Source organism: Callospermophilus lateralis, chromosome 13 (genome assembly GCF_048772815.1).
Source record: "Callospermophilus lateralis isolate mCalLat2 chromosome 13, mCalLat2.hap1, whole genome shotgun sequence".
Lineage (NCBI taxonomy): Eukaryota > Metazoa > Chordata > Mammalia > Rodentia > Sciuridae > Callospermophilus > Callospermophilus lateralis.
The window spans coordinates 96,046,465-96,073,546 of record NC_135317.1 but is presented as its reverse complement, the minus strand read 5'-3'; the positions used below and the strand labels follow the sequence as shown (position 1 = coordinate 96,073,546).

Sequence of the window (27,082 nt, the reverse complement as noted above, 5' to 3'; positions counted from 1 at the left end):
GTCCCAAAGCTCATCTGGCTACAGTGGGGTGGGAATCGAGGAGGACTGGAACCTTGATGGGAGACTTTCAGTAGGGCCGAATTGCTGATGCCTGAGCAAGGAAAGCGGGTAGGAGTGGAGGGAACCCCTGGAAGATCTGCTGGGGAAGGAGAATCCAGAGAACTTATTGATTTAAAGGTCACGAGGGCAAGTGAAAAACCAGTATCCCACTGTGAGGGGAGATTTGTCACTATTTATTCAAACAAATCAACACAAACAGAACAGTTTATGCTGCAGTTTGGATCTGGAATGTTCCCCAAGGCCTCTGTGTTAAAGGCTTAGTCCCCAGCCTGTGGCACTATTGGAAGTTGGTGGGACTCCGGTATTTGTTATAGTGACGAGAGCTGCCTAACACAGTCCATGACCTGGAAATTTCACTTATGGCTGTCTACCCTAAGAAGAAAATTCACTCACCAATGTTCCTGAAGGAGAAAAAGACTAATATGTCTATCAATAAGGATCTGGATAAAGAAAACAATTTAAATAAAAAGCACCTCTATGTTACAAAAGAATTCTTTCTCCAACACATTATATGACTGACAGAGAAAAAATAAAAGTTTGTCATAGAATAATACATATAATAGGAGTTGATGATCTAGATAAAATTTTAGCTGGGCAAGGTGGTGCATGCCTGTATTCCCCGTGGCTCTGGAGGCTGAGGCAGGAGGATAGTGAGTTCAAAGCCAGCCTCAGCAACTCAGCGAGGCCCTAAGCAACTCAGCCAGACCCTGTCTCTAAATAAAACATTAAAAAGGGCTGGGGATGTGGCTCAATGTTTAAATATCTGTGAATTCAATCTCTGGTACCAAAAAAAAAATCACTTTAGCATTTGAGGAAGCCCCTCTACAGTTATCTTCCAAACTCTTCACCTTAAAGTAGACTTGTTGGATATTGAGTCTCACTCACCCACATAGTGCTACTTAGTTCTTTTATTTTTTTATTTAAAATTTTAATATTGAGTGTATAATAGCATTTATAGGACACATATAAGTTGTGACACAATACTCCTATGTACACCCTAATTCCAAGACCAGAAAAACATTCTCATTATTTTCAATGTTTTTTGTGTCCCTCTCAAGTCTTTCTTATCTTCCCCTCTCAGAAGTAACCATTCTCCTGAATTTTGATTGAGTTCCACACTTTTTGTTATTTAGTTTTGCGTGGTTTTGAACTTTATATATAGGATCATACAGAAAATACAAAAGAAAGGCAAAAGCATATCTAAAAGGAGATAATGTTTTTCTTGGCAGATGATATGACTATATAAAGTTATTTGAAAATTAGAACAATATGACAACCTGACAAAATGACTAATATGAAGATCAATACAAAATTACAGGTTTTTATATCAATAATAATTATAAAATAAAATAGATCTATTTACAGCAGCAAAAATAAAAACATAGTTTACCAACAAAAATGGAAATATGTAAGATCTATGTGAAATAAAATTTGAGATATCCCCTATTCTTGGTTGGCTGTCATGAAACATAATATGACCATTACATTCTAAATAAATGCAAATTTCAAAAGAGAAATATTTGAAAACAAATTCACAATAAGTTACTAGTTTAATGAGCTTTCTTTCTCACCAATGCTTAACATTTTGCTCTGTGCATCTGAAAAATGTAGATGTCCCCAGTGGTGTCTAACGTGTAGGACACGTTGTCTCCAGATGAATCACCTTCAGGTGCTTACTGAAATGCTCTTTGCAGAACACCACCCTCAGAAATTCTGAGTAGAACCCATCCACCTGCATTTTAACTTGGAAAAACATTGCTTTAATCCAAAGGAAGGAATCTCAGATGGTAGCATCCAAGTTCTCTCTGGAGATCAGCAAAGAGACATTCTTAGGAATGAACATTTTTCTGGCAATCTTGAGATTACATCAGGATAATTGGGCACTCCATAGGTTCATGTGTGGCTCTCACAAAGGTCTATATCTAGAGGACTGCATGCGGACATCATGTTTGTACAAGGTTATATGGTAAAGAATCTTTTATTCTTCCTGCAGTTTTTTATTGGTGCATTATAGTTGTAGATACTGCTGGGATTTTCTGTTCCACATTCATACGTGCACAGAATACATAATCTAACAACAACATGGAAGGAATCTTAAGGACTGTGCCCTACATTTTGTGTTTGCTGTGCCCTCTTTGGGTTCTTCCTTATGTCCTGTAAATTTGGAGGTGCTGTGATCAGAATTTTGTGTCCCCCAAAATTCATTTATTGAAATCCTTACCCCCAGATATGGTTTTGGGAAGGAGGACCTTTAGCGGGGGTTATTAGGTCACGAGGGCAGAACCCCCTTGACTGGTATTAGTGCCCTCATAAAAAAGCCCAGTGAACAGCTTGTCTCTCCTACAGTGTGAGGACACAGCCAGAAAGAGCCATCTGTGAGGGAGCAGGTCCTCCCCAGACACCAAATCTGCTGGCATCTTGATCTTGGACTTCCAGCCTCCAGAAATGTGAGAAATAAACTTCTGTGGTTTATAAGCTACATGGTTTGTGGTATTTTGATACTGGTATCATTGATAGTATCTATTATTTTGTAGCCTGAACAGACTTAAGAGGAGGGGAGTAAAGAAGGTAGCACTGGGATCAAGGACAGCGGGTGCAGAGGCAAGGAGGGCCCTTCTGCAGAGGATTCGGCCATGCAGAGGCCCAGGCCTTGTGCTGGAGGACGTGCTCATTTCATTGTCAACGGTTAGGTGGTTATCAGTGAACCACAGCAGAAGGCCAGGACGGAAACCAAGACACCCACCCCAACAGTTAGGCCCTCCTCCACAACCACTTCCCTTCTGTGTGTGGATGTGGTGGGCTGGGTGGGCAATATAAGCTTCACCCGGCTCCCTCCACACTCCAGGGCCCTGAGAGAAAGGTCATCCCTGAACATTTGGCTTCTGCCTCTGGGCTCACCCGCCTTCAGTTCCATGGGAGGCTTTGAGGGTCATCTGTACCCAGGGCTGTCTCTGTTCCTCTATGGACTTTACCAGGCGCAGCTCGTCTCTAGGGCCTTGATCTGCAACTCCCGGGTCCAGTATCCACCATGTCGCCCTTGGGACAGAGGAAGATGGGCAAAGCTACGGCAGATATATTACATTGGCCCGATGAAGATCCTAAGTGCCTTCATTTTAGTAGCCCAAGAGTTGAACAGCGTTCATGGACAGCTGGTTCTTATCAGCAAGATGTATCACCAGAGAGACTTTATGTACCGCAAACAGTGGCAGCACCTCACTCTCTATTTGACCTTCTTCCTGACGGGGTGTGCAGATATGGTGAGCCAGAACCTGATGCCCCAGAGGTGTGTGGCTCTGGAGCAAGGCACCCAAGCCCTGGGCATATTTCTGTTTCTGCCCTTGATGGTGTCTCACATGCAGGACACAGAAGGAGTAGAACTGCAGTTTCACATCCTGCTCACCCAGGCCATGTTCCTGCTAACGGTGGTAGTGACTGCAGAGCTCTGGGCTCCCAATGCCATGCTGATATGGACAATGAAGGCCTTTTTGTACATGATCACAGGCTCTTGGTTGGTACAGATAGGCTTTATGTTGTTCAAGCCAATTTCTGGCTATAAATGGATGGATGATGACAAAAATGACATAGCGTTTGCCACCACTTTCTTCTGCTGGCATGTGGTCTTCAATGCCAGTTTGATGATCTGGATCTATGGCTTCTCTTTTTTGTGGTATTGCTACATTTTTATTAAAGATTGAACCTGGATGCGCCCCCTGGTGGTGCCCTGTGGCCTTCACACTCCAAGGTGTCTGGATGAGAAGCTGTGAGAGGTGAGCGGCCAGGAAGCAGAACCTGGTGTCCTTCCTTCATGGGGGTCCTACCTTGAAACCGAAGACTCTGCTGGAATGGACGTGCACCCTCTCCCTTCTGGCTTCTCTCAGCCTTGTTTGAACAGTGCATAGAGGAAAGGTGAACAGAGTAAGAGTCCTGTCACTAAGACCTCCTCTCTCAACTCCCCAAGCATTTCCCTCCTCAGCTCCAGCTACGGTACCTGCTTGCCCTGCACCTCTCTGTATCGCCCACTCCCCTCCCATGAGAACATTAAAGAAATTTTCTATATCCTGCTTTTGAAACTTTTTACAAATATCCCTCACTCCACCACATAGAATATCCACCACAGTCAAATTTAGTACATAATAATTTACCCAACATAATAACCACGTTCATTCTTTCTGGTTCTGGATCTCTTTCATGATGATACTATGAAATCATGTTTTGACTAAATAGAATTCAGAACTCTTTTTGAGTTCTTTATTTTGATTACTTTGTGATTTATCAAGCAGAAAGTCAGACCCTTTTGCAGCTTCTTGCTCAGTGAGGTCCAGAAGAACAGAGCTGCACCCTACTCACAGAGAGGGCTCCAAGGGCTCGACTGCCTCCAGGGGTTCTCCCCCCCACTGCCTCCTCTAGTACTGTCAGACTCTCCCTCCAGGCATGTCACCCCAGCGCTCTTGTACACTTGGGAATCAAGTTCCAAGTAGTAGATTCGCCAGGACCCACTCTTTTCTGATTCTCATATATAATAAAATCCAATGGCTTATTTCTTCTTGATGCTTTTTTTTTTTTTTATCCTCACAACTCTCCTGTCAGTGAAGTTTGTAGGTGAATGTTATCTAAACTCAAAATGTTTTCTAAACTTAAGAAAGTAGCTTCAGGTAGCTAGACATTTTTCTATGTTACACAATGCCATTGCTGGGTGTCGGGGAGGCTGGAATTGTGAAGGATAGAGCCCAAATTATTGGGAACCATAGGCTATCAAGACTTTATCAAGTTTTCCTCACTCGTGGCTAAGTGTAAAGCATCTGGTCAGGACAAAGTGGGGCTGGGGCTGGGGCAGGGGAAAGGATTCCATCCTCCTTCCCATTTCCTTTGTTCTTCTGGTTCCTGAGAGAACTAGATGTATCCTTTGGTTCTGGTCCTACACTTCCTGGTTAATTTTCTTGTTCAAAAATTAGGGTGCAAAAGGAGTGAGTTGTTGGGAAGGACCTTCACCCTGTGGTTTGGGGGCTGTGAACAGCCTGTTATTGTGGAGGGGGAAGGAATCTGGGATCTGTAGATAAGACTCAGCCAGGTCTTAGCATGTGCTGGACATGTGGTGTGTGACCAGCTCCGTGGATGGTTCATACCTGCATCGGTGGGATCATCAGGCAACCACATTCCTGTCCAATGGAGACTAACAGAGGACCCAGGTGTGGAAATAGAACATAAGTTAGCTTCTATGCTTCCCTCTCATCCTAGGAACCAGTGGGGCTCTGCCCCTCTTCCTGGCTGTCACCTCTGGTTCCCATACCTTGTTCCCCCGCACCTTGGACATCCTCCAGGCCTTGGCCCAGCCTCATAGCTCCCCTTCTCTGGCCTGGTTGATCCTCCTCTGGTACCTTGAAACTGGGGCGACAGGAGATCTGCTTTTCCCCTCTTCTTTCTTTCTTATTGAAATGACAAAAACTCTATTTTCTTCTCCACTCAGGTCTCCTTCCCTCCCTCCCTCCCCACCCCCCCTTTAAATCTTAAGAGCATATTTTGGATTTTTTTAAACTTTAAAAAATTGACTCTTGCTATTACAACCCAACCTCTTCATGAAGTGAAATCTCTGACTAATGGAGAAAAGCCACATACAGGGGATGAGAAGCAAGGACATAATATTAGTATTTCAAGATTTTATCTCCCTGTGAAGATGACAGTTGAAGGGATACAGAAGCTGCAGAACTGTCCCATTTTTAGTGCTTTTGAAGTTCTTTTAAATAACTGATGAATTCATCGCTTGTAGAAAATTGATGCCCCAAAATATTATTATGTCTCAAAACACATACCTTCAGGGAAAAATACTAAATATCAGCAGTATCAGCAGGGGTCTCAAAGCCACAAAGAACCATAGCCAACATCTGATACAGAGGCAGAATAGGTGGGCCTACTGTTCTGACGATAAGGGTTTTTCTGTGTGCTTTGTGTTAATTAGGTATGAGCACTTGGAGATTAATCCTAAACACTTGAGAAAGAAAAAACAGCTGAAGATTAACTTGGGGAAAAACAAAAATCAAAGTCTCCAAATTAGAGTAGTTTTTGGAGAGAAAGATGTTGTCTTCCCCACCATCCACCAGAGGGAGCCATTTCCACATGAGACTGGAAGGGGTACTTCGTCTCCATTTGGTATTGAATTATATCAATTTAAGGAAAGTGATGGAGGATGGGGAGGAAAGCAGGAAAAGCACATAAGCAATCAGTAAACATCACCTGCATCTGTTTCCTATTAAGCTCAAATGTGTAGACATGAATAAGCACAGAATTTAATCTATGAGATAGAAGTGTGTGTGTGTGTGTGTGTGTGTGTGTGAAAACCTCTGGGTCACTCACTCTCTGACTACCCTTTCTATTTGATATTTTAAAAATCATTGTGTGACTTTCAAGAAGAACTGTCTCCTACTGTGGATGCCACAGGGAGTATGATAGTCCCCCTCCTGGCCCTGGTAGTAAGGGCCAGCAACCAGACCCTCCACGCAGAACTTTTCATCTTGAGGAGGAAAATGGGACGCTTAGTAGCTCTATAAAGGTAAGTATTTTTGACTGGTTTACTCACGGACACATCCAAAACATTTAGAAAATTTTCTGTCATACAGGGAAGTGCTCAATAAATAGGGAACTGATTAACAAATAGGAAACTGAAAGAAGCCATTGTGACAGTGAATCAGGTCCAGTATCTATTTTGCAGATGTGAGTCAAGACCCTAGAAGCTCTCAAAAAGAAAGCATGTTTACCATGAGGAAGACAAGTCATATTTTTGTGTTACTGTTAGTCTCCTAATATTTGCCAAAGAGATCTGCTACCATTTTCAAAGTAACTCCTGGAGTAAGAAGACCCTCAGCATTTTGGGAAATCATTTCAACCTGAATCTGATACACCCAGTAAATCTCAGAGCTGAGATGTGAAGTCAGGGCTATCTAACTTTAAAAACATTGCTTCCCATGTTTTCCTGATAACAATAATTATCTGGGGTACTTGTGAAACACATAGAGTCCTGAGCTCAACCCTAGTCCTTCCAACAGAATTTCCAGGGGAAGGACCTGGTGATTTATGTTTTTAACAAGTGCCCCCATAATTCTTATTATCACACAAGTTTGGGAGACTTCTGGTGCCCTTCTTTTGGGAACTAGAAGGTCCTAAAAATGTCACGGGGACATGCATTCATAATGTACTTCAAGCCTCTTCTCATCCTTACCATTGTTGGTGTGACCATCATTTGGTTGTTAATGTCCCCAACAGTCAGCCTTTTTGAGCTGTAGGGAAGGTGGTGGGCAGCACTTAGGGCTGGAGAGTAGCTTCACACAGCTTAACTGAAGACCAGCCTGAGAGCACAACACCTCACAGAATACCAGTACATATCGCTACTGTGTGTGCGCCATTCATTTTGGAAGAGACCACAACTCTATTTCTTTTGCTGAGGTTGTGAGAGCCTTTTCCAAAAGGAGATGATATTCCAAGAAATAAGCTGATATTAAGAACCACCAGAGCTTTACTCTGAACTCCCTCAAGATCTTTGTGTTACAATGACTAATGGATAAGGTGATAATAGATTGAAGAAATACCGTAGACTATGAGCCCATCTGCAACAAGTAAAACATCAAGAAGAATCTCTTCTCATTTTTGAAATAACTTAACAGTATCTGATCTTTATATATACTAAAGAAAATATAATAACTTTTCAAATGTAAGTAATGTTTTATTGGCAATTCATTATTAACATTCCTTTCAACTTCCAAAATCTTATTCAACCCTCCCCCCGCCATGGAACAAGGATTTAAACATTATATAAGCTTCCCAACAATTCTAGAACTTTAGAGTTCTTTAAGTCCTCTCATAAGTCTAACCTTGAACAACTCCATTCTCAAAAGTTTGGGAGAAAAAAAAAGTTTCTGCCTAAATTATTAGGGTTTATAGGGCTGATGGTCTTTTCACTTTTATCAGAAGAGGACCAGAGAAACAAAGAGTGGATGAAAAGATCAAGCATCTGCCTCAAAACCTTTTAGAGACAAAGAAGGTCAAGTCCTTTGAAAGTTGTCTTAAGGGTGCAGAACATCCAGGAGACATTCCTTATTACAATTACCTCTAGTATAACAGTTTATAGGTCCGTGGGAACTGAAGTGAGTCAGGCAAAAATATCACCATAAGGTAGGAAAGGATGGATTACTGAAGAGGGCTTGGACACACACACTGTCAATGCACACAAAAGAGCATGGACCAAGTCCAGGATGACTCTGGTACATTCAAAGGAATCAGGAAAATCAAGTAAGAAAAAAACTTACCTTCAGATGGTGGTCTCCATCAGATATAAGTAGGCCCCCGCCAATGGAATCTGGAACTCCTCAGAAGTGTCACTGTGTGTTCACAAGGGGTGGGTTGCTGTTGACTACAGGCTAATTCTGTTTCTAACCAATCACAGTGGCAGGAAAAGCGAGGCAACATGAGCAACACTGGTGAGTGTCTGAGAGAGATGTCTCCAAGATTGTAAGCCTCGAGGCAAACCACTTGCCTCTCCAGTTCATTGGAGTGCATCTTTGTTTTCCTCCTCTTTCTCTCCTGTCCCTTCCTACTTCTGCTACTAGATGTTAAGGATAGGACAGGGCCTTGTTCATGAGACAACTAAGCCTAGAGGAGAGAGTCAAGTATAGCTTGGCCCTCCATGTGCCTTACCCCAGGGAGACGGATTGCATGGGGTTTGGGATCATCCAGTGATTTCTCGTGCTAAGTCAATATTATGATTTGGAATGAGCACAAAAGCCCTTCTCCAATTATTAGGAAGTCTGAATCCAGAACAGAAGAAAATGGCAAAAAAGGAATGAAGAAAATGGGAAGGCAAATGTGGGCAGCCTTGTTCCCTTACCTCGTTAAGACTACTTTGTGAGTGGTGAGCCCTACCATTAAAGCCTCCGTGGAATCCAGAAGTGTGTGGAGATAAGGAAAACCATCCATTGAGGAAATTTCTGCCAAACCCCACTGTTCTGCTTGCCGACAGTCTCAATAATCTACTTATTCAGGAAATGCAAATTAGGCTTTATAAATGACAGAGAAACAAACAAATCCCAGAAGATTAAAGATCAACTCTTGAAAGAATAATTCATTCAGCATTTACAGACTTGGATAATGTGCGAACATTTTAAGTGCCTAGGGCAGGATGAGAAGACAAAGTTGCTCCTCTCAGAGACTCAAAGGAAGAAGATACGTCAATGGATGAAACAACATGGCTTGTCAATTGTCATCCTGTAGATTCTACCATTCTTGGTCACCAAGATAATATGTAAATCAGTTCTTGATGGGTATCTAGTCATTTGTGAAGCTGGCTGGAGTTGAATGAACATTTTTAGGCAATGGGAAGGCGGGAACAAAGACATGGAGTTTGAAATTTGAGTACCTACCATATTCAGGAAATAACGATGTCTCGGTTTGGGCTTGGAAACGAGAGGCGGCATGGTGTGCAGTGGTGGGAGATGAGCCTAGGAGGCAAAAGCCAGACAGGGCGAAGCTCCGGCGCTTAGACTTTACCTTAGGACATTGAAGGGTCTTTGAAGAGTTTTAAAAATGGTAACATCAACATATTATGGTGGCAGTGCATGGATGAGGAAAGAAGAGACTGGAACCAGGGAAACCACTTAGAAGACTGATGCAGTAGTCTGAGAGAGAGATGATAGACATCTGAAATAAGAGAATGACCCTATGGAACCAGATTCCAGAAATAAATACAGGGGAGAAACCATGGAACAGATCACCATCGGGATAATGAGAAGAGTCGGAGCAAGAGAGAAGGAGAGAGGAGAAAAGATGAATCTCGGTTTTCTGGATGTAGATGATTGAATTTCAAAGTGATGATTACAGTAACTGGGACTGGGAATATAGGAAAGGGGGCATGTTGGGAACCTGGACAATTTGAACACTTTGGAGTGGCTATGGATGTGTATGTAGAGAAGTCCCCACAGCTCGTTGGATATTCATAACTAGAGCCAAAGGGAGAAGTCTGGGCCAAGAACTCAAATTATGGAATCATTTATGTGTCATAGGTTAAGTCAGCCAGAGAATGCTCATTAAAAGAAGAGCAGAGAGCTGGTGAGAGAGACCCGAGAAAGTGCATGTGAAACACAGGTCAGAAGAAAATGGAAACACAGAATAAGGAATGGGGAAGGCAAAAATGTGGACAGCACTAGACGGGGGGGAAAAAAAAAGACTATTTGTAGAACAGAAAGCAAGAGTGGCCCCAGCTTCCTGCTCATAGTAGCGATTGATTGTCTGGGTTTCTATTTCTATTGTTCAAAGGCCTCGATCACTTGGTGTTATCAGGAAAGGTGATGGAGGTAAATGGTCTTCTCACATTATCAAAACTGCACTGTAGTGACGGTGGGGGGTGGCACTAGTCTACTGTACCAGATTTCGATTGTTGGCTTTATAGTCTTTAATTATGAACTTTGGGTATGATGGATATGGCCCTTTAGATGACAATTATCTTATTACTCACTAGTTGAACATTGGGCTCTAAAGAGTGTAGACAATGAATTGGAATAAACTTAGAGAGGTCCCTAGTCCACTTAGGGTCTCCATGTTTAGTTTTTCTTGACATTCAATATATCCTCTGACTAACTTCGACAAAATAATAATCAAACCTGAGAGGATTAATAAATACATTGCACGACCAAACCAAGATTCAGGAAAGCTCTTACCAGCTTGTAACACTGGGCCCAAACTAACCAGCTGAAATTTGCAGCACAAGTAAATACCTGCCCCTGGTTTCTGACAGTGACTCTATTAAATAAAGTATGGTGGAGCTAATGGTGCAGTGTGAGAGCTCCCAAGCTGGCCCCATTTCAGGCCACACTAATGCAACATGCCACATGGGCAATAGCTCACTTCTCCTCTGCCCTGGGAAGCATCTGCAGGGCTTGGGTTGTGGGTGCCATTCCCACCCGTGAGAGAGGAGCCTGATGGAAAGGAGGCCACAGGAGGAGGAACGGGCTGAAGAACTTAGTGATCAGCCAGAGAGGCTGAAGGTAAGCCTGAGGCTGTGGTGTCTTTATAAAGATTGGAAGTGCTGTCTTACGTGAGAGGACTTAGATGAATTGTAGAATTTCCCAAAATAGAAGGCAGTTTACTGTAAGGAAAATCTTCCTAATGTTTTCTCTCTTCACAAATGGAATGGGCAGCCCTGTGAGGCCGTGCGCTCCCTCAGCTGGGAGTATGTAAGCAGGTGACATGGGAGAGTCCTGGAGAAGGGGAAGCCGAGTGGATGACCCTAACGGAGGTCATCATGCTGAGATTCAGCCATGGGAAATTATCTTCGTTTTCCCAACATGAATGCAGTCCTGGTCATGGGTTTTTTTTCTTTCTCTCTTTCCCCTTATAGAGATACTCCGTTCTACAAATCTTATAATTCTGCTGGAGGATGAAATCTTTGCCGATTTTTTCAATACATTTCTCTCTCTCCCGGTAAGCATTGTCAGACTTAAGTTCAAATGTTTTATTGACAGCTGAATAATAAACCTCACTGAGCTAAGTGCCCTTTTGTTATTTTGTTTTTTACTAAGTTCCTTATCACATGCAAACTTTTCCAATTTGAGCCAATAAATATGAACCAGGACCCCCCCCCCTTACAATCTCTGGGAGCTCCCTAATATTAATACAACCAAGTTTTCAAGACTCAGCCTCCTTAACTGCCTCTTAACTGCCCAGAGTCACCTCCCCTCACATCAGCCGAAGATACCCAGTGCTCTAGTGACCACCATTTTACACTGGCTGAGTGCACCCGCCATCCCCCACCTCCAAACCTCTCTTCCAATCTCAGCTTAAATTCTGTTCTTAAATTCTTCTTAGGGAATTCCCAGGCCCTCACAGCTGGGACCTCCTGGTGGAACTTCTCCTGCCTCTGTTCCCCTTGGCAATTTGCAATTTGTGTTGCATGTGTACACATGTCTGTGTCCCACTGGAGTGTGAGACTGTGAATTCCCTCAGGACAAGGACTAAGGGTCATTCATTGTCTTCTACTCCCCTTACCAGGTGTTTAGCATGCAGCCTTTAAGTTGTGGACTAAAACCAAACTGTATGTCCTCAGGCTATGTAACTTAGACAAACCTCAAAATCCAACTAAAACCCAAACCTGGGCTCATCCTACATCTTTTTTGGATTAAATTTTTAATGACATTTTAATGCTGGCATCTTATAAATTGTGGTTCATCTTATTGCATGCCCGCCCTTTCCCACTGGATATCATCTGTTAAAAGGTGAAATTTCAGACAAGTGGAGAAACCACTGTATTATCTCAGTTACCGAGTGGTTACTCCGTGCCAGCCACTGGGATTAGTTTTGGGGATGGACATATTAATGCGCCATCCCTATCCTCAAGGAGTTCCCAGTCTAAAGTGAGGGACTAGTATTTAAGATACGAGTGACGTAGTGGAGACTTTTAGGAGGCAGCGGGAGAGCAGTACATGGAGCGGGGAGGCCATTCTTCCTGAAGAGTCAGGAGAAGCTGACCAAGCCAAATCTTAGGAGTGTGGATATCTGAGAACTCACCAGGGGCAGAAGGTGGAGCAGGAAGGATGGATAAAGAAGTGGGGGAAAAGACTAGGGGGTTGTGTAGCAAGAAAAGGCCTCACAGACAGACAGAGGAGAGAAAGTAAGGTGGCAGCAGCCAACATGATTTGAAAAGGAGGGAGGAGGAAGAGGGATCTCCATTGAGCGGGACTTTCAGGTGGTCCTCACACACGCTGATCCCTTTGCCACTGTCTTAATGAAAACTTTCCCGAGTAATTTTTTTTTTTGTACCAGAGATTGAACCCAGGGACACTTAACCACTGAGTCACATCCCAGCCCTTTTTATTTTTTATTTTGAGACAGGGTCTCACGAAGTTGCTTAGGGCCTGAGTTACTGAGGCCGGCCTTGAACTTGCCATCCTCCTGCCCCAGGCTCTGGAGCTGCTGGGACCAAGTAATCTTAAGACACATTAATCACCCAATTTATGAAGACAAATTTCTAGAAACAGTGATGTGGGAAGGTGGCATTCCCCCCAAGAGTGTAAGATGAAGTCCTGGCCATTTTGGCAGCTGTGGTGTACGGAGAGACAGTCGTATTTTGTGTCAAACACTCCTGTCAACATGTCTACCATTTAATTCCCATGGTTTCCCTGTGATATAAGCATAGAAGCCTTTTCCCATCCGTTCCTAGATGATAAAACCTTCTCCATGCTCGACAACAGAGAATAGTAGCTTAGAATTGATGCTCTCAAAGCCTCAGCATGTAATTTTTACCCCTAGTCCTCCTCATATCTTCAGTCCTCTCTACTTTCTCCAGTTCAAGAGTTTAGGTAAACCCAAAGCTACTTCTCATTAGGAAAAGGTTTTAGAATTTGGCTTGAGCTCTCTAAGTTCATGAAGGAAGGGGATGATGCAACCCACAGTGTAACGTGTTCTCATATCAAGGGCTTTTGGCTTTGCACATAAGCAACAGCCCCCAGGCCCAGGCAGGATGCAGTCAAAAGATGAATGAATATTGCAATTCTCTCTATTCGAAGTCTTTTTGTGCAGGGTACGTTGATTCGGTGTAGCAAATTTAAGAATTAATGTCCCTTCAAATAGGAAGACAGCAGAGCCTCTCTTCCTCTGTGGCCGCAGGAGCATGCCATGAATATGAAGAGAAGCTCTTGCTCTTTGGCTGTTTCTTAGCTTTCTTTTACAGGTCTTTGGTCAGACCCCATTTTATCTTGTTGAAAAATCACAGTGGAACTTGTGGCCAGAAATACCTCGTGACTTGGTGAGTAGGAGCCCAGGATGGCAGAGGGTTTGGGGCCAAGGAAGAGAGAGAGAGTTGTATTTGAAGCATGGATTGGGAGAGAGAAGGGAAGAAGGAGATTAAAGAACAAGTGTAAGAAACCAGAAAGCAGGTGAGTAGAAAAAACAGCCCCAAACCAGGTAAACATTTTACACTCTCACCTCAGGCAAGCAGTTTCTGGTGAATCCTTTCCTTTATATTCTAGTCCATTATTAGCAATTGGAATTCATCTCTCATGTCTACTGTGATTTGGGGGTAGTAGATGTTTGGAGTAGTATGCTGAGAAAAACCTTGAGCCACATTTAAGCAAAAAGAGCCCAGGAATTGATTGACAACGGCTGCCATGGGTGGGATACTCAGTGGCCATCTCTAGTCCACACAGGTATGATCAGATACACATTATCAGATACAGATCAAGGTAAGGTGCCAATCTGCAGCTCTCTTCCAGAGGCAAGTTCTTCCTCTTCATCTTTTTTCTCTTCATATATTTCTTTTCCTTTTCCTTCTAGATTGCCTTTCTCTTCTCCTTGCTTCCCCTTTCTTCTTCCCAAGACTTAGATCAGCCAGTGGCTTCCGTGTGCATTACCAGTGGTTTGTGGATCAGAAAAGTCACTCTAAGCCCTGCTCATAATAAGCCTTGTTTTTCTCTGGAGTTACTAAGAGAAGATACCCTACTCCGATTCTTACATTTGGTTTCCCTAAAATAACTATGAAGCTTAAATTGTTAAAATCTGTCCTCCCTCCTCCAACGGTTCCATGACTCAGGGATCCCTTCTGTACTCTAAACGGTGGCGTGTGTGAGTCTGCATGTGGTTTTGTACATGTTGTACAATTGATAAGGGTGGAGGCTTGTAAGAAATAATGTGTGTTTACAAAACAAGTAGAGTAAGTTAAAAAGAGTTTATGACCTGACACCACAAACTGAGACCTTTTCTGTTTCTTTTCTGTAAATCAAGACTTAGATCTTTTCTGGAAGAAATTCACCCAGAAATACAGAAGAATTTTTGAAGAAAGACCAAACTTGTTAGTCCATTAGGGTCCATACGCTTCTTTAGGAGCTTCATCTTGTGTTTCCACTGAACTTAGGATTTTTAATCAACACCCCTACTTCCAGTCAGATACTGCCAAGAGTGAGGTTATTTATCACCACTTGCTAAGCAGCATTTCTTAACCATTAAGTTTCATTTATCTTTCTGTTGCTATTTTGATTTTTCTCTAGATTGCCAAATACAAAGGACTATTGACCTGGTTGGAAAAATATCGGTTACCTTTCTTCTGCAAAACAAACTTGTGCTTCAATTACATTCTCTGTCAGGAATTAATCAGTTTCATTAAGTCTGAAGAAGGAGGTAAACAGAATGTGTGTGTGTGTGTGTGTGTGTGTGTGTGTGTGTGTGTTGGTGTAGAAATATGGGAAGCCATACTATATAATGATCCTATGCCTGTCAGTAAGATAAAAATACCAGCTGCATTTTGTACATTTTGTAAATATGTGAGTGGTCCAACCTATGTGTAGCAAGAGGTGAAATCTTGGGCTGAAAAATTGGTACCTGGAGCAATAATCAGGAGTCATGTGGGATAGTCTATTTATCTCACTGTAGCCAGAAAACTACACAGTGGTCATAAAGTATGAAAAAATTGCCTAACATATGTACAGAATCAAACACATCTTACCACATTCATTATTATCATTTGTTCTAAATCACCATCATTATTTCTTAACTGATACTGGAATCATCTCAATCTCCTTAACTTTACTCTTGCTCTCCTGCTCACAGCAACCAGAGAAAGCCTTTTAAAGCATAATTTTGGGGAAGAGCGTGAGGATTGTAGGAAGATGGCTAATTGGGAAGCACTGGTAATCTCTTCCCATACCTGGGTAAGAATTACACTGACAGAATCTATATGATGTTCCTATTCTGGAGTTTGTTGAGGCTCGCAACTTTCAGGGAAAGGCTCAGACAGTAAATTGTACAGCTCTTAGCATGGTAGCAGCTGCCTACCTCCAAGCACCAGCTCCATGGCTGACAGCTGTCACAGTCTCAGCCCACAGAGAGGCTTGGACACAGGTTGTGAGGTCAGCAAAATCAGAGAAGACCTCCAAATAGACAGGAGCTGTGTGCTATTTGCTTCTTCGGATCACAGAGGTCCACAGACACCAGCAGCCATTTCTGTTTTACCTCCCCATTGCTATAAGCCCTTCACCATCTACTGATGTAATTTCAGCATTGGAGGGTCTAGTCCCTCTTTTATTTTTCATTTTTCATTTTTTCCCCTTTTTGGAGTCAGAGATTAAGAACTAGAACATTCAAAAGAAACTCATTAGAAAGTAACAATTGATACCTAGGGAAAGGCACTAGTCCAAAAAAGACACACGAAGACCTAAGTTTATACCTCAAACTTATCTTGACACAGAAATATCTTGCAGCAATTAATTTTTCTCTCATATAAGTAAAATAACAAAACCAGAAAACTCTGGGCAAGGGTGGGGGTGGGCAGATTCTGATTTCCAGAGTTGCACATTATTAGATTCAAATGTCAAAATTTTTACAAAAAGTCACAAGGCATACAGTGAAACAGGAAAGTATCCATTTCATGGAAAAATGAGACAAAAGAAACTGTTCTGTGAAAAGATCTGATGACAGATATACTAAACAAAGACTTTAAAACAATTGTCTTTAAGCTACTCCAAGAACTAAAGAACAATATAGAAAAAGTTCAGAAAATGACATGTAAACAAAACAGAAATTTCAATGAAAAGATAGAAAAGCTAAAAAGAAACCAAAGAGAAAAACTGGAGTTTAAAATTTTAATAACAGAAATGAAAAATTCAGTAGAGGGAATCAGTGAATAGAATGGACTAGAACAGACTTAAGAAAGAATCAGTAAACCTGAAGATAGGTCAGAGGAAATTATAAAATCAGAAGAACAAAAGGAAAGATACTAAAGAAAGTGAACAGTCTCCCAGAGACCCGTGGGACACAATCTAGCACACCAGAATATGCATTTAAAGTGTTCTAGACAAGAAAAGAAGGAAGAGATAATATTTAAAAAATAATAACTGAAAACTTCCCAACTTGATGAAAAACATGAGTATAAACATCCAAGAAGCTCAGTTAACTTTTAGAAAGATGAACTCTAAGATACTCACACCAAGACACATAATAATAAAATTTTGAAAGGCAAAAACAAAGAGAGAATCTTAAAGGCAGAAAGGAAGGAATAACTTGTCATTTATATGGGGATTTCATATGATTATTAGTAGATTTATAATCAGAAACTTTGGAGCTCCAAAGGCAAGTGAGCTTGTATATTAAATTTCCAAAAGAAAAATCCAAGTAGTCAATAATTCTGTGTCTGGCAAAACTGTCCTTCAAAAGTGAACCAAATGATTGAGCAATTTAACTCCTGGGTATAAACTCAAAAGAATTGAAAGTAGGGTTTCAAAGATTTTTTTTTTGTGTGTGGGATACCAGTAAATTAACCCAGGGGCAGTTAACCTTAACCACTGAGCCACATCCCCAGCCCTTTCTATTTTTGATTTTGAGACAGGGTCTTACTAAGTTGCTTAGGGCCTCATTAAATTGCTGAGGCTGGCTTTGAACCAGGGTTCCTCCTTCTGTCTCAGTCTCCTGAGCCTCTGAGATTATAGGCATGCACCACTATGCCCAACTCAGAGATATTTGTAAACCCATGTTCATAGCAGCATTCTCTACATAGCAAAAAATGTGGAAACAACTATGTATCCATCAACAGATAGATAAGCAAAAATGCTACATACAATGGAATATTGTGCTGCCTTAAAAAGAAAATTCTGACACATGCTACAATATGGATGAAATGTGAGGACATTGTGCTGAGAAATAAGCCAATCACAAAAAGACAAATACTGTTTGATTCCATTATATGAAGAATGTAAAATCGTCAAAATCAGACACAGGAAGGAGGATGATGATTGTCAGGTGCTGGGAGGAGGAGGAAATGAGGAGTTATTGTTTAATGGATGCAGAGTTTCAGTTTTACAAGAAGAAGAGTGTTTTGGAGATGGGAGGTGGTGATGGTTGCACAACTTTATGAATCCACTTAATAACATTGAACCATACATTTAAAAAGAGTGAAAATGGTAAATTTTATGTTAGATGTATTTTACTATAATAAAAAATTGGGAAGAGGGAATGTAATTCAAATTACGTTTCTCCTCCACTCTGCCTGCACTTTCCCCCACACATACCACCAGTGGCTCCTGTCTCAGTGACCTTCTGGGTGTTAGAGGCCTGGCTCCGTTTCCTCTGACTGCATCTCCTCCTATTCTCACCACCCCTATTCACTCCATTCCAGCCACGTTGACCTCCTTGCAGTTTATCCAACATGCAGGACACTTACCACTTCAAGCCTTTCCACTGGCTGTTCCCTCTACCTGGATGCTCCTCCAGATGTCCACATGGCTCCCTGTCACCTCCTCATGTGCCCATGTAAATCTATCCCCTCAATAAAAGCTACTCTGACAATAGATCCTGTGTAATACTACCTCGTTCCCATCATCCCAACTGTGCCCCCAGAACTCCCAATCTCCTCTACCTTGCCCTGCTCTCTCTTTCTTTCCTATGGCACTTGTAACCTTTAATCTTAGTAGAGAAAGCATTTACTCATCATGCTTATTGCTTATTGTCTTTTTCACAAGAATATAAGCTCCTGGGATTTTTTTCTGTGCTATTGTATCTAAATCACCTAGAATGGTATCTGGCACATAGTAGGCATGTAATGAATATTTGTGGAAGGAATGAATGAACAAAATTTCCATCTGGGGTTACACTGGTAAATTTTGACTCACTTACCAAAGGAAATTAACAATGTGCTACCACGACAAAGTTAAGGTCCAGGAGCATCCATGGAGGAAAACATTATAACAAATCCCCCTCTCTACTCAACCACCCTTTCATTATAACATTATAACAAATCCCTCTCTCTACTCAACCACCCTTTCATTATAGACATTTGTAAAGGTGGATGAAAATGTGCCCTGAGGGCAAGATCATGGTCAGGTGGAGACTGTACAGGGAGGTGCCTTGGGTGGAGGGTAGACTGTGCGCTTGTCTGTGGGAACCACATGTCACTTGACCCATGTGACTAGATGGCATGATGCCTGACTTCAAAAGCACTCCATTGTCAGGACCCTACTCTCTAACTGGCCACCATTTTTCTTTACTCACATTGAGCAAATGGGCGTCTGCTGTGTGCAAGACTGAGAGAGAGAGGCAGGGGAAGAGCTCATTCTCCCTCTTACCATGGACTTTTTCCGGCAGCCATGATGATGAGATGGAAGACGGCAGACCAGTGGCTACTGGAGAAATGCATTGGCGGAGTCAGAGGGATGTGGCGCTTCTGCTCCTACCTCAAGGGCAGCGCAGGTGGGTTGTCTTGGATCGTTCTTAATAGTTCTCTGGTTGTCCTGGATCTCCCATTGACAGCTATGAGTGTCTATGGTAAATATAAAAAGTGTTTAATAATACAGTTTGGGTAAAAATCCAGTACAACTGGGATCCATAGCAGAGGTAAAAGCAGCAGGGTTCCTTGCGTTCATTCATTCATTCTCTTAACATTTATTTATCGGGCATTGTTTTGTGGCAGCCTGTGGGCTAGTAGATTGGGATTTAAAGATGAATAAGAGCCCTGCGGGGCTTTATAAAACTGCGACTGGGGTGGGGAAATGGGGAACAAAAGGTGAACTTGTGGGAAACCTCTGCTTTCTCTTCTGGGGTGTCTGGTGATTTCTAGGAGCTGGGAAGCTGGAAATGTCTGCTCTAGCAGACACTCCAGTTCATCAGGGCTAAGTTAAACTAGGAACAGGTCCTAGATTTCAGGGTGAAACCCTGGGTCTCCAGGTAAAGAAGAAGTAGGACAGGCTATATCTTTCCGTTGTCCAATCAGTTTGGCTCTTGAAAAGTTGTAAAATAGGGAATGTGGGTCTTTGGTGACTTTTGACCCCAGCATCTTTCTGCAGGCTGTTCAAGGTGTCCAGGATCTAGGAAATGCTCTTTTCCCTCTGATCTTCATTTTTCGGGCAAAACTATCTCATGATTCATACTCTGAGTCTTGTAGTTTTCCCCGAAGTGATAGTTTTTCTAGTAAGAGCAATACCAAGAAGAAGTCACAAAGGACCACTACCCATTAAGTCCCTTCTCCCCATGCTCCCATCCTCCCCCACACTAGGACTTTTCTGGAGATGATGTCTTACCCTGAGGAATTACTAATGATGCAGCCAAACAGGCTGATGGGGGGGGGGCGGGGGTACAAGTGGCTTCACCCAGAAGCAACTACCAAAGGGTCAAGATTAGGCAGCTCCAAGCCCATCCTGTCTGATCTGTAGGTGAAGAGTTGGTGGATTTCTGGATCCTTGCTGAGAAGATCCTGAGCATAGATGAGATGGACCTGAAAATGAGAGACTACTACCTGTCCCTCCTTCTCATGCTGAAGGCCAACCATCTGCAGTCGGGGTCCAGGGTAGTAAAGCTCTGCAACGTGAACATCAGTAAGAATTATAAAGCATATTTGAAGTGAAATTCTTGGAGGATGGAAACAAAAAACCAATCCAGTGTCTAGGAGCCCCTAATCTTTTGCTTTTCAGACTGCCACCCTCTCTATCTGCTTTGGTATCAGGAATGGTGGTGGGAACCCCAACCCTTAACTGGGGAAAGTTAAGGGTTAGTCTGGTGCTTAGTCTGGTGCTTGCCTCTTCCTGAGATATTACCCGTCAGTGCAGGGTGGGTGGAAGGAGTGAAGATGGATTGGAGCAGGGTAATTGAAAAGTCCCTATATCTTCTGAGCCCGCACAGCTCTCCCTTGGATTCTCTAGAACAAATTACAGCCCATGGGCCAAAGAGCAGTATATGTGCCCATAGGCAAAGAATGTTTTTAATTTTCAAAGGATTTTGAAAAAGAAGAAGATGATTATGCAACCAAAACTGTATGTGGTTCACAAAGCCCAAGATGTTTACTATCTGGCCCTCTACATAAAAAGTTCGTCAACCTTCTCTTTAGAACATCAGATCCATCCATGTTTATTTGTTTGCTAAATAAGAAAGCATTTCAAATCGAAATATCAATGTGTTCTAGAAGATCTGCTGCTTCGGATTAGCCATACTTTTTTCTATTCATCTAGATAATTGAAAAATTGATAACATTAAAATGTCCAGGCTAGTGAGGGCTATTATTTGAAAGATTTGATTCTTTCAAATTATTCCATCCAAACCCTTTCCATTGGTCATCTCGGATCCTGAAGAATGATGTTCAGATATGTGTATCATTGTTCTTAATGATCTTTTCTTGTCCTTTTTGCTTTTCTGCTAAGAGCCATAGCCAAATAATATGATGCATGGCATTTTTGGTTGAAAGGTGATACCAGCAAGCCATTGAGATGATATGATTATGTTAAGATCTGCATTCTTATGGATATTAGACCCCTGCTGTCCACCTCGGCCTGCTAAGGAACTCCTGGAGAGTTCCCATTGGTTGGGGAAGTGCGGTAGGAGGGAATTCCAGAGGAGGGACTTCCTATTGGGGTCCGGGAGAATGTCACGTGTGTGGTCGGCAGCCCCCCCCCCCCCCCCCCCCCCCCCCCCCCGGAGCTTACGGGGCATTGGCGGCAGTTTCAAAAATAAAGTTTGTTCCTGCTTGAGTGGCTCGTGATTTTGTGCCCAGCCAGACTGCGGCACTTTTCTTTACGGTAACACTCAGTAGTCTAAACATTATTCAAGAAATCTCATAATATGCCTCATTTCTATGGGAAAGAAGAAAGATAATCAGAGAAAAAGGTCACTGTGTACTGAGAAAAACCTAAAAATGGGTCCACTGTGTGTCTTCCCTATCCAGCTTTCAGAATTCTGTGAGGAACCAATGTAATGCTAAATACAAAGACCTCCCTCATCACCACCACATCACTTTCATCTTCTTCTCTCTATGTTCTTTCCAGACTCCCTCCTGAACCTCTCCATCTGGCATCCCAACCAGTCAACCACCAGAAGGGAGACCCTGAGCCACATGCAGAAAGTGGCTCTGTTCAAAGTCCAGAGCTACTGGCTCCCCAACTTCTACACCCACGCCAAGGTGGCAATGGCCAGTGAGGAGGCATGCCAGGGCCTGATGCAGGAGTATGAGACTCGCCTGTACAGCGTTTGCTACACCCACGCGGGAGAACTCCCTCTGAACATGAGCATCAGGAAGAGTTACCATTGCCAAAAACAGTACTCAAGCAAGAAGGCCAGGAGGAAGATGTGGCACATGGCAGAAACGGACTCTCGCTTTCTGGAAACCAGTTCCAAGCCAGACAGCAGGACTATGCCTACACAGGAGATGAGTTCTCAGAAGAAGGTGACACAGATGTCTTCCCTGACAACAGTGGCTTCTTCAAAGGAGTCAATAATCAGTTCCTTAGAAAATGATGATCCCTGTGCTAAGAGGTTCACTATGAAGAAATCCAAGGGCCACCTCCTCATGGAGGGCCTCTTTGAGACAAAGTTTTCCACCCAAATGAGGACTTCCACCCCCATCATTAATTATTCTTCACAGATGACAATCCACAGGGCCATGAGGAAAAGCCTGCCCTTGGGGTACACATATTGGGCCCTGTGTGCTGACATCCATGCAGGGAGTCCCTTCCGGCACTACCTAAAGAAGATGAAATTGAAAGTGGAGAGACGACTCCTGGACCTGTGGCAGGACCTACACCATTTCCTGCGTGTTCTGATGAATAACAGGAATAATGGAAATGCCATCTTTCGTCACATGCTGGGTCACAGGATCTGTGAGCTCTACTTGAATGAGCAGCTTGGTCCATGCTTACCACTCAAATCTCAAACCATTCAAGGCCTGAAAAAGCTCCTGTCTTCCGGGGAAGTGACTCCCTGGATTCCCAAAGCCCAGAGGGAAATTTGCAAGGTAAGCCTTGCCTCAAAGAAATGAGTTAATTTCTGCAGATCAAGTCAAGACTGACCAAACTCCCTACCTGGTCATCTATACTTGCTAAGTTAATTATATCTACCCACATAAATCTGCATATATTGAAAAGCTGCTTAACCTCTTAAGGCACAAGTTTTGCAAGTTTCCATGAACCAGAAAAAACTCTCAAGTAGAATGGAACGGGGAGGGGGAGTGGTCAGTATCCACCTTTGCTTCCTTATTTTCAGTCTTCCAAAACCATGAAAATCAGGATATTTTAAAGATAAGTTTTACTAACTCTCTTATGCACGTTATATATTGAAAAGTAAGATCCTCCTTTCCTAAACTAGCTACCAAGGAGATAACCAATTGGGAGGAATGTCTTATTAGCTAAACATTACATAAAAGCAAAGGGATAGCCAGGTGTGGTGGCACACACCTGTAATCCCAGAAGCCCAGGAGTCTGAGACAGGAGAACTGCAAATTCAAAGCCAGCCTCAGTAAAAGCGAGGCACTAAGCAATTCAGTGAGACCCCATCTCTAAATAAAATACAAAATAGGGCTGCAGATGTGGTTGAGTGCCCCTGAGTTCAATCCCCAGTACCAAAAAAAAAAAAAGCAAAGGAATATCCTGAATAAAAAAAGTGAGGCCCATGATTACTGTGTCATCAGATGCTTGGCAAAAAACAAATTGGAGAAGTCAATTGGATAACAGATGAGAGCCAAATAAAAGGGTCTGCTTACAGAGCAGTGGATGGGGTGGGGAGACCACAGAGACAGCACAATACCTTCCACAAAGTTGTTAAGGATGGGGCACCTTTATTTTTCCTAGGCCTGAAGAATTGAGGAGAGGGAGCGGTTACTAGAATCAGGAAGGAACAACTGTATGGAGTGGGACACAGCAGTGTCTCCTTTAAGGTAGTGATTAAGGGATGTGGCCCGTCCACACTGATCTGCAGAGGGAATCTTCTGCTTTCCTATTTCCTGCCAGGACATCTCGTGAGGTGAACTCAATCAGAGGATAAGAGAGCCTGCTGGTATCCAAACAGGTTAATCTGCTAAGGTACAGCAGGATAAAGGGTAGCGAGTAGATCTGGAGAAGCAAAAATAAATATAAACATGTGATTATTTAGTGCTTTTACTGCATTTGCCTTATAAGTCACATGCATGTACCTTGTCTCCTTCTGAGTCTTAGCAACTCCAAGGGCAGACAGCATTGTATTGTTGTCTTTGTTCTACAGGTGAGGAAGCTGAGACTCAGAAAGGCTAAGTAATTAGCCTATTAGTACTAAGTAAATTAGCCTAATTAGTACATGACTGGCTAGTAGATGAATCAGGATCAGAACTCAGATGTTCTTAGTGTTTATGTCCTTCTTGATTTCCTGATACTACCTGGGATGGACAGCCAGGTAGTATCAGGCCAGAGCAGTCCAGTAGATCCACAACTGTAGCTTTCCTAAGCCCAGTTCTTGGTTAAGGAAACACTAGAAGCCTCCCTGTCTTTTGTAGAGTAGGGTCAGAGGATCAGATTAGGACTATATTTCCTGGATTAGCAGACTTTCACTGTAAAGCCCCCTGCAAAAATTTGAAGGTATTGGTAAATAGGTAAGTTGAACTATCACAGTTTCTCAGACTAAAAATCTTGATATCATCCTTGATCCACTTTCTCCTTTCACACCCAAGTCTAACAGATTGGTGAATCCTGTTGTCTCAGCCTTAAAAATCTATCCAGAAGTCCACCACTCCTCCCTCCCCTTGTTAGAACAATGCTCATTCTCAGCAACAGAGTAAGGCATTCCATAGACACTGGCAGAGATATGTGAGAAGTCAATTAGGATGACAAGTAATTAAACAAAAAGTTTCTTAATTAGATAAAGAGAGAATCTGGGCTGGGGTTGTAGCTCAGTGGTAGAGCACTCACCTAGCATGTGTGAGGCACTGGGTTTGATCCTCAGCACCACATAAAAAATAAATAAACAAAATTAAGGTATTGTGTCCATATACAACTAAAAAAATTTTTAAAAGACAGAATCTAACAGAAAGATGTAGAGGTTACTAAGAGATTTGAGGAGGAAAATAGGGAGTACCTTCTTAGAGGTTACAGAGTTTCTGTTAGGGGTGATGAAAAATTTTGGGAAAAAGGAATGATTGTACATATATTGTACATATAATTAATGTAACTAAATCATACACTTCAAATAGTTAATATGGCAAATTTTGTGTTATGTATATTTTACCATGATTTTAAAAACTTTAAAGAAATCAAGACTAAAGATACAAAGAACACTAAGACTTAATGAGAAGGGGCAGACAGAGGAGAGTTTCAATTGTAACATTTCCACTTTCAAAATTTGGTCTTAGGTAGAGGTTGCTGTGCATTTCTGATCTTTGATTTTCTCATCAGTACATCAGGGGTCATATGACTCCCTTTAATAAAGACACTATGTGTACAATGTGTCCAGCAAGTAGTATGGACACAAATATTTATTCTTTTCCAGCCCCTTTTCAGACCCATAGAAACTTAGACCAAGACAGGGCCTTGTGAGGTTCTCACATCCTCCTTTTCTATACACAGACAGTAGACCAAGACCAAAGGCCTCTCTGTGATGTACTGACAGTGCTGGGCCAGTGACCAAACTCCTGCTCACAGTCTATTGCAAGGTTAGCAACCTGTAACCCAGAAGCCATGTTCAGTTTACCATCTGTACTTGCATGGCCAGCAAACTACAAGATTGGTTGTACATATTTTAAATGGTTGAAACATATTGAAAGAGAAATGTAACATGACAGACAGATATTATATAACAACCATATTTCAGCGTCCACAAATAAAGTTTTATGGCAACACAACTATGCCCATTTGTTTACATGTTGTCATGTGCTACAACTGCAGAGCTGAGTACTTCCAACAGAGACCAGAGAGCCCACAACACCTGAAACAAAAAGTGCTTCTTGGTCTGACACATCACACAGTGCTCTGAGGAGGGGCCAGGAAAGTTTATCAAGTGATGAACAAGCTCAATATGAAAGAAACTATAATACATCATAACAAAAACAATGATAAAGCTGGGCGCAGTGGCACACGCCTGTAATTCCTGCAGCTCAGGAGACTGAGACAGGGGGATCGAGAGTTCAAAGCCAGCCTCAGCAAAAAATGAGGCACTAAGCAACTCAGTGAGACCTTATCTCTAAGATAAAAAAAATAGGGCTAGGGATGTGGTTCAGTGGTCAAGTACCCCTGAGTTCAATCCCCAGTACCATAAAAAAAAAAAAGAAAAAAGAAACAATGATAAGGTTTTAAATAGTGCTTATTATTTATTATAGTTATTATCCATTAATGTAATTTTGCTGGATATATGATTATCTTTTCAATGAAAAATTCTCTACTAAGTATAACTTCTTAAACCAATTTGATGATTTAGTCATTAGTTATTATACTCAGAAATCTTGTAAAATGGAAGGATCATTAATAGAGTATTCATTTCACAATGCTCTTTCACCATTCATATTCAATATATATTTAGAGCTTATTCATTAGCCAGTGGCATTATATTACATTATATGTTGCCAGGATTCAATAAGTGAGCTGTGTTTGCTCAGGAATATACTTTAGTTCCCCCAAAACTCAGAACTGTTACATGATTATATCACTTTTTAAGTGTATATTTATTGCTATCCTTTGAGACTTAAAATTAGAGCTGCTATGTTCAGAACAATACAGGAATGCCCGTTGGCTGGTCATAGCCGATGTGCAGTGCTTTCAGATCTCTAATTTGGAGACTTGGAGAATCTGCAGCACACTTGCTCCATGAGAACACAAAACAGAAAGAGGCAGCAAGCTGAGCATCACCTCCTAATACCTGTGTGGTGTTTGGATTTCAGATACTCAGCCCCTGCTATAATGAGTTCCTGAGTGAAGAGGACTACTGGTTTCTCGTTTTTACAGTAGGAGGGACTTTGGGTTGAGGAGGAATTGTGGGATTGAGGAAAGAGGAGGCTTATTTGGTTAAGGAACAGGAGAAGGTGGTTTTAGAAGGCTTGTTTGTTAAAGTAAATGAAATTAGGATTTATTCCTGGAGGCAACTGGAGATTGGCTTAGTCCCTGATATTCTAAAGATAAGCCACTCAAGGAAAAAGATTCAGTGCAAAGCTGACTTTGAAGAAGTCACGTTCATTTGGAAACTTTTCCCTATGGAAAAATGGGTTTGATTAAAAGAGGGTGGGGGTTAGTGTGTAAAAGAGCACTGGCTCTTAATGTATTGAAGACAATCAGCATAAGGCTCTGTAACA

General features: G+C 42.1%; 2 protein-coding genes across 2 annotated transcripts in view; both read left to right on the top strand.

Annotated features, from left to right (window-relative positions):
• The first annotated feature begins 2,915 nt into the window (after positions 1 to 2,915).
• LOC143412140 (transmembrane epididymal protein 1-like) lies at positions 2,916 to 3,755 on the top strand. Its single transcript, XM_076872938.1, has one exon. The coding sequence runs from the start codon at positions 2,973 to 2,975 to the stop codon at positions 3,753 to 3,755; it is 783 nt and encodes a 260-aa protein (XP_076729053.1). The 5' UTR covers positions 2,916 to 2,972.
• A 4,757-nt stretch (positions 3,756 to 8,512) lies between these two features.
• Positions 8,513 to 27,082, top strand: part of Rgsl1 (regulator of G protein signaling like 1) — a 42,989-nt gene continuing 24,419 nt past the window's right edge. Inside the window, exons 1-8 of the mRNA XM_076872937.2 lie at positions 8,513 to 8,525; positions 11,438 to 11,520; positions 13,766 to 13,840; positions 15,078 to 15,207; positions 19,162 to 19,266; positions 20,226 to 20,387; positions 21,828 to 22,792; positions 26,675 to 26,737. Coding sequence (XP_076729052.2) covers positions 8,513 to 8,525; positions 11,438 to 11,520; positions 13,766 to 13,840; positions 15,078 to 15,207; positions 19,162 to 19,266; positions 20,226 to 20,387; positions 21,828 to 22,792; positions 26,675 to 26,737 — 1,596 coding nt within the window. The remainder of the gene's footprint in view (positions 8,526 to 11,437; positions 11,521 to 13,765; positions 13,841 to 15,077; positions 15,208 to 19,161; positions 19,267 to 20,225; positions 20,388 to 21,827; positions 22,793 to 26,674; positions 26,738 to 27,082) is intronic.

Excerpts from the sequence above, each read along its gene's own strand:
- LOC143412140 (XM_076872938.1), top strand. The coding sequence starts at position 2,973 with ATGGGAGGCTTTGAGGGTCATCTGTACCCAGGGCTGTCTCTGTTCCTC.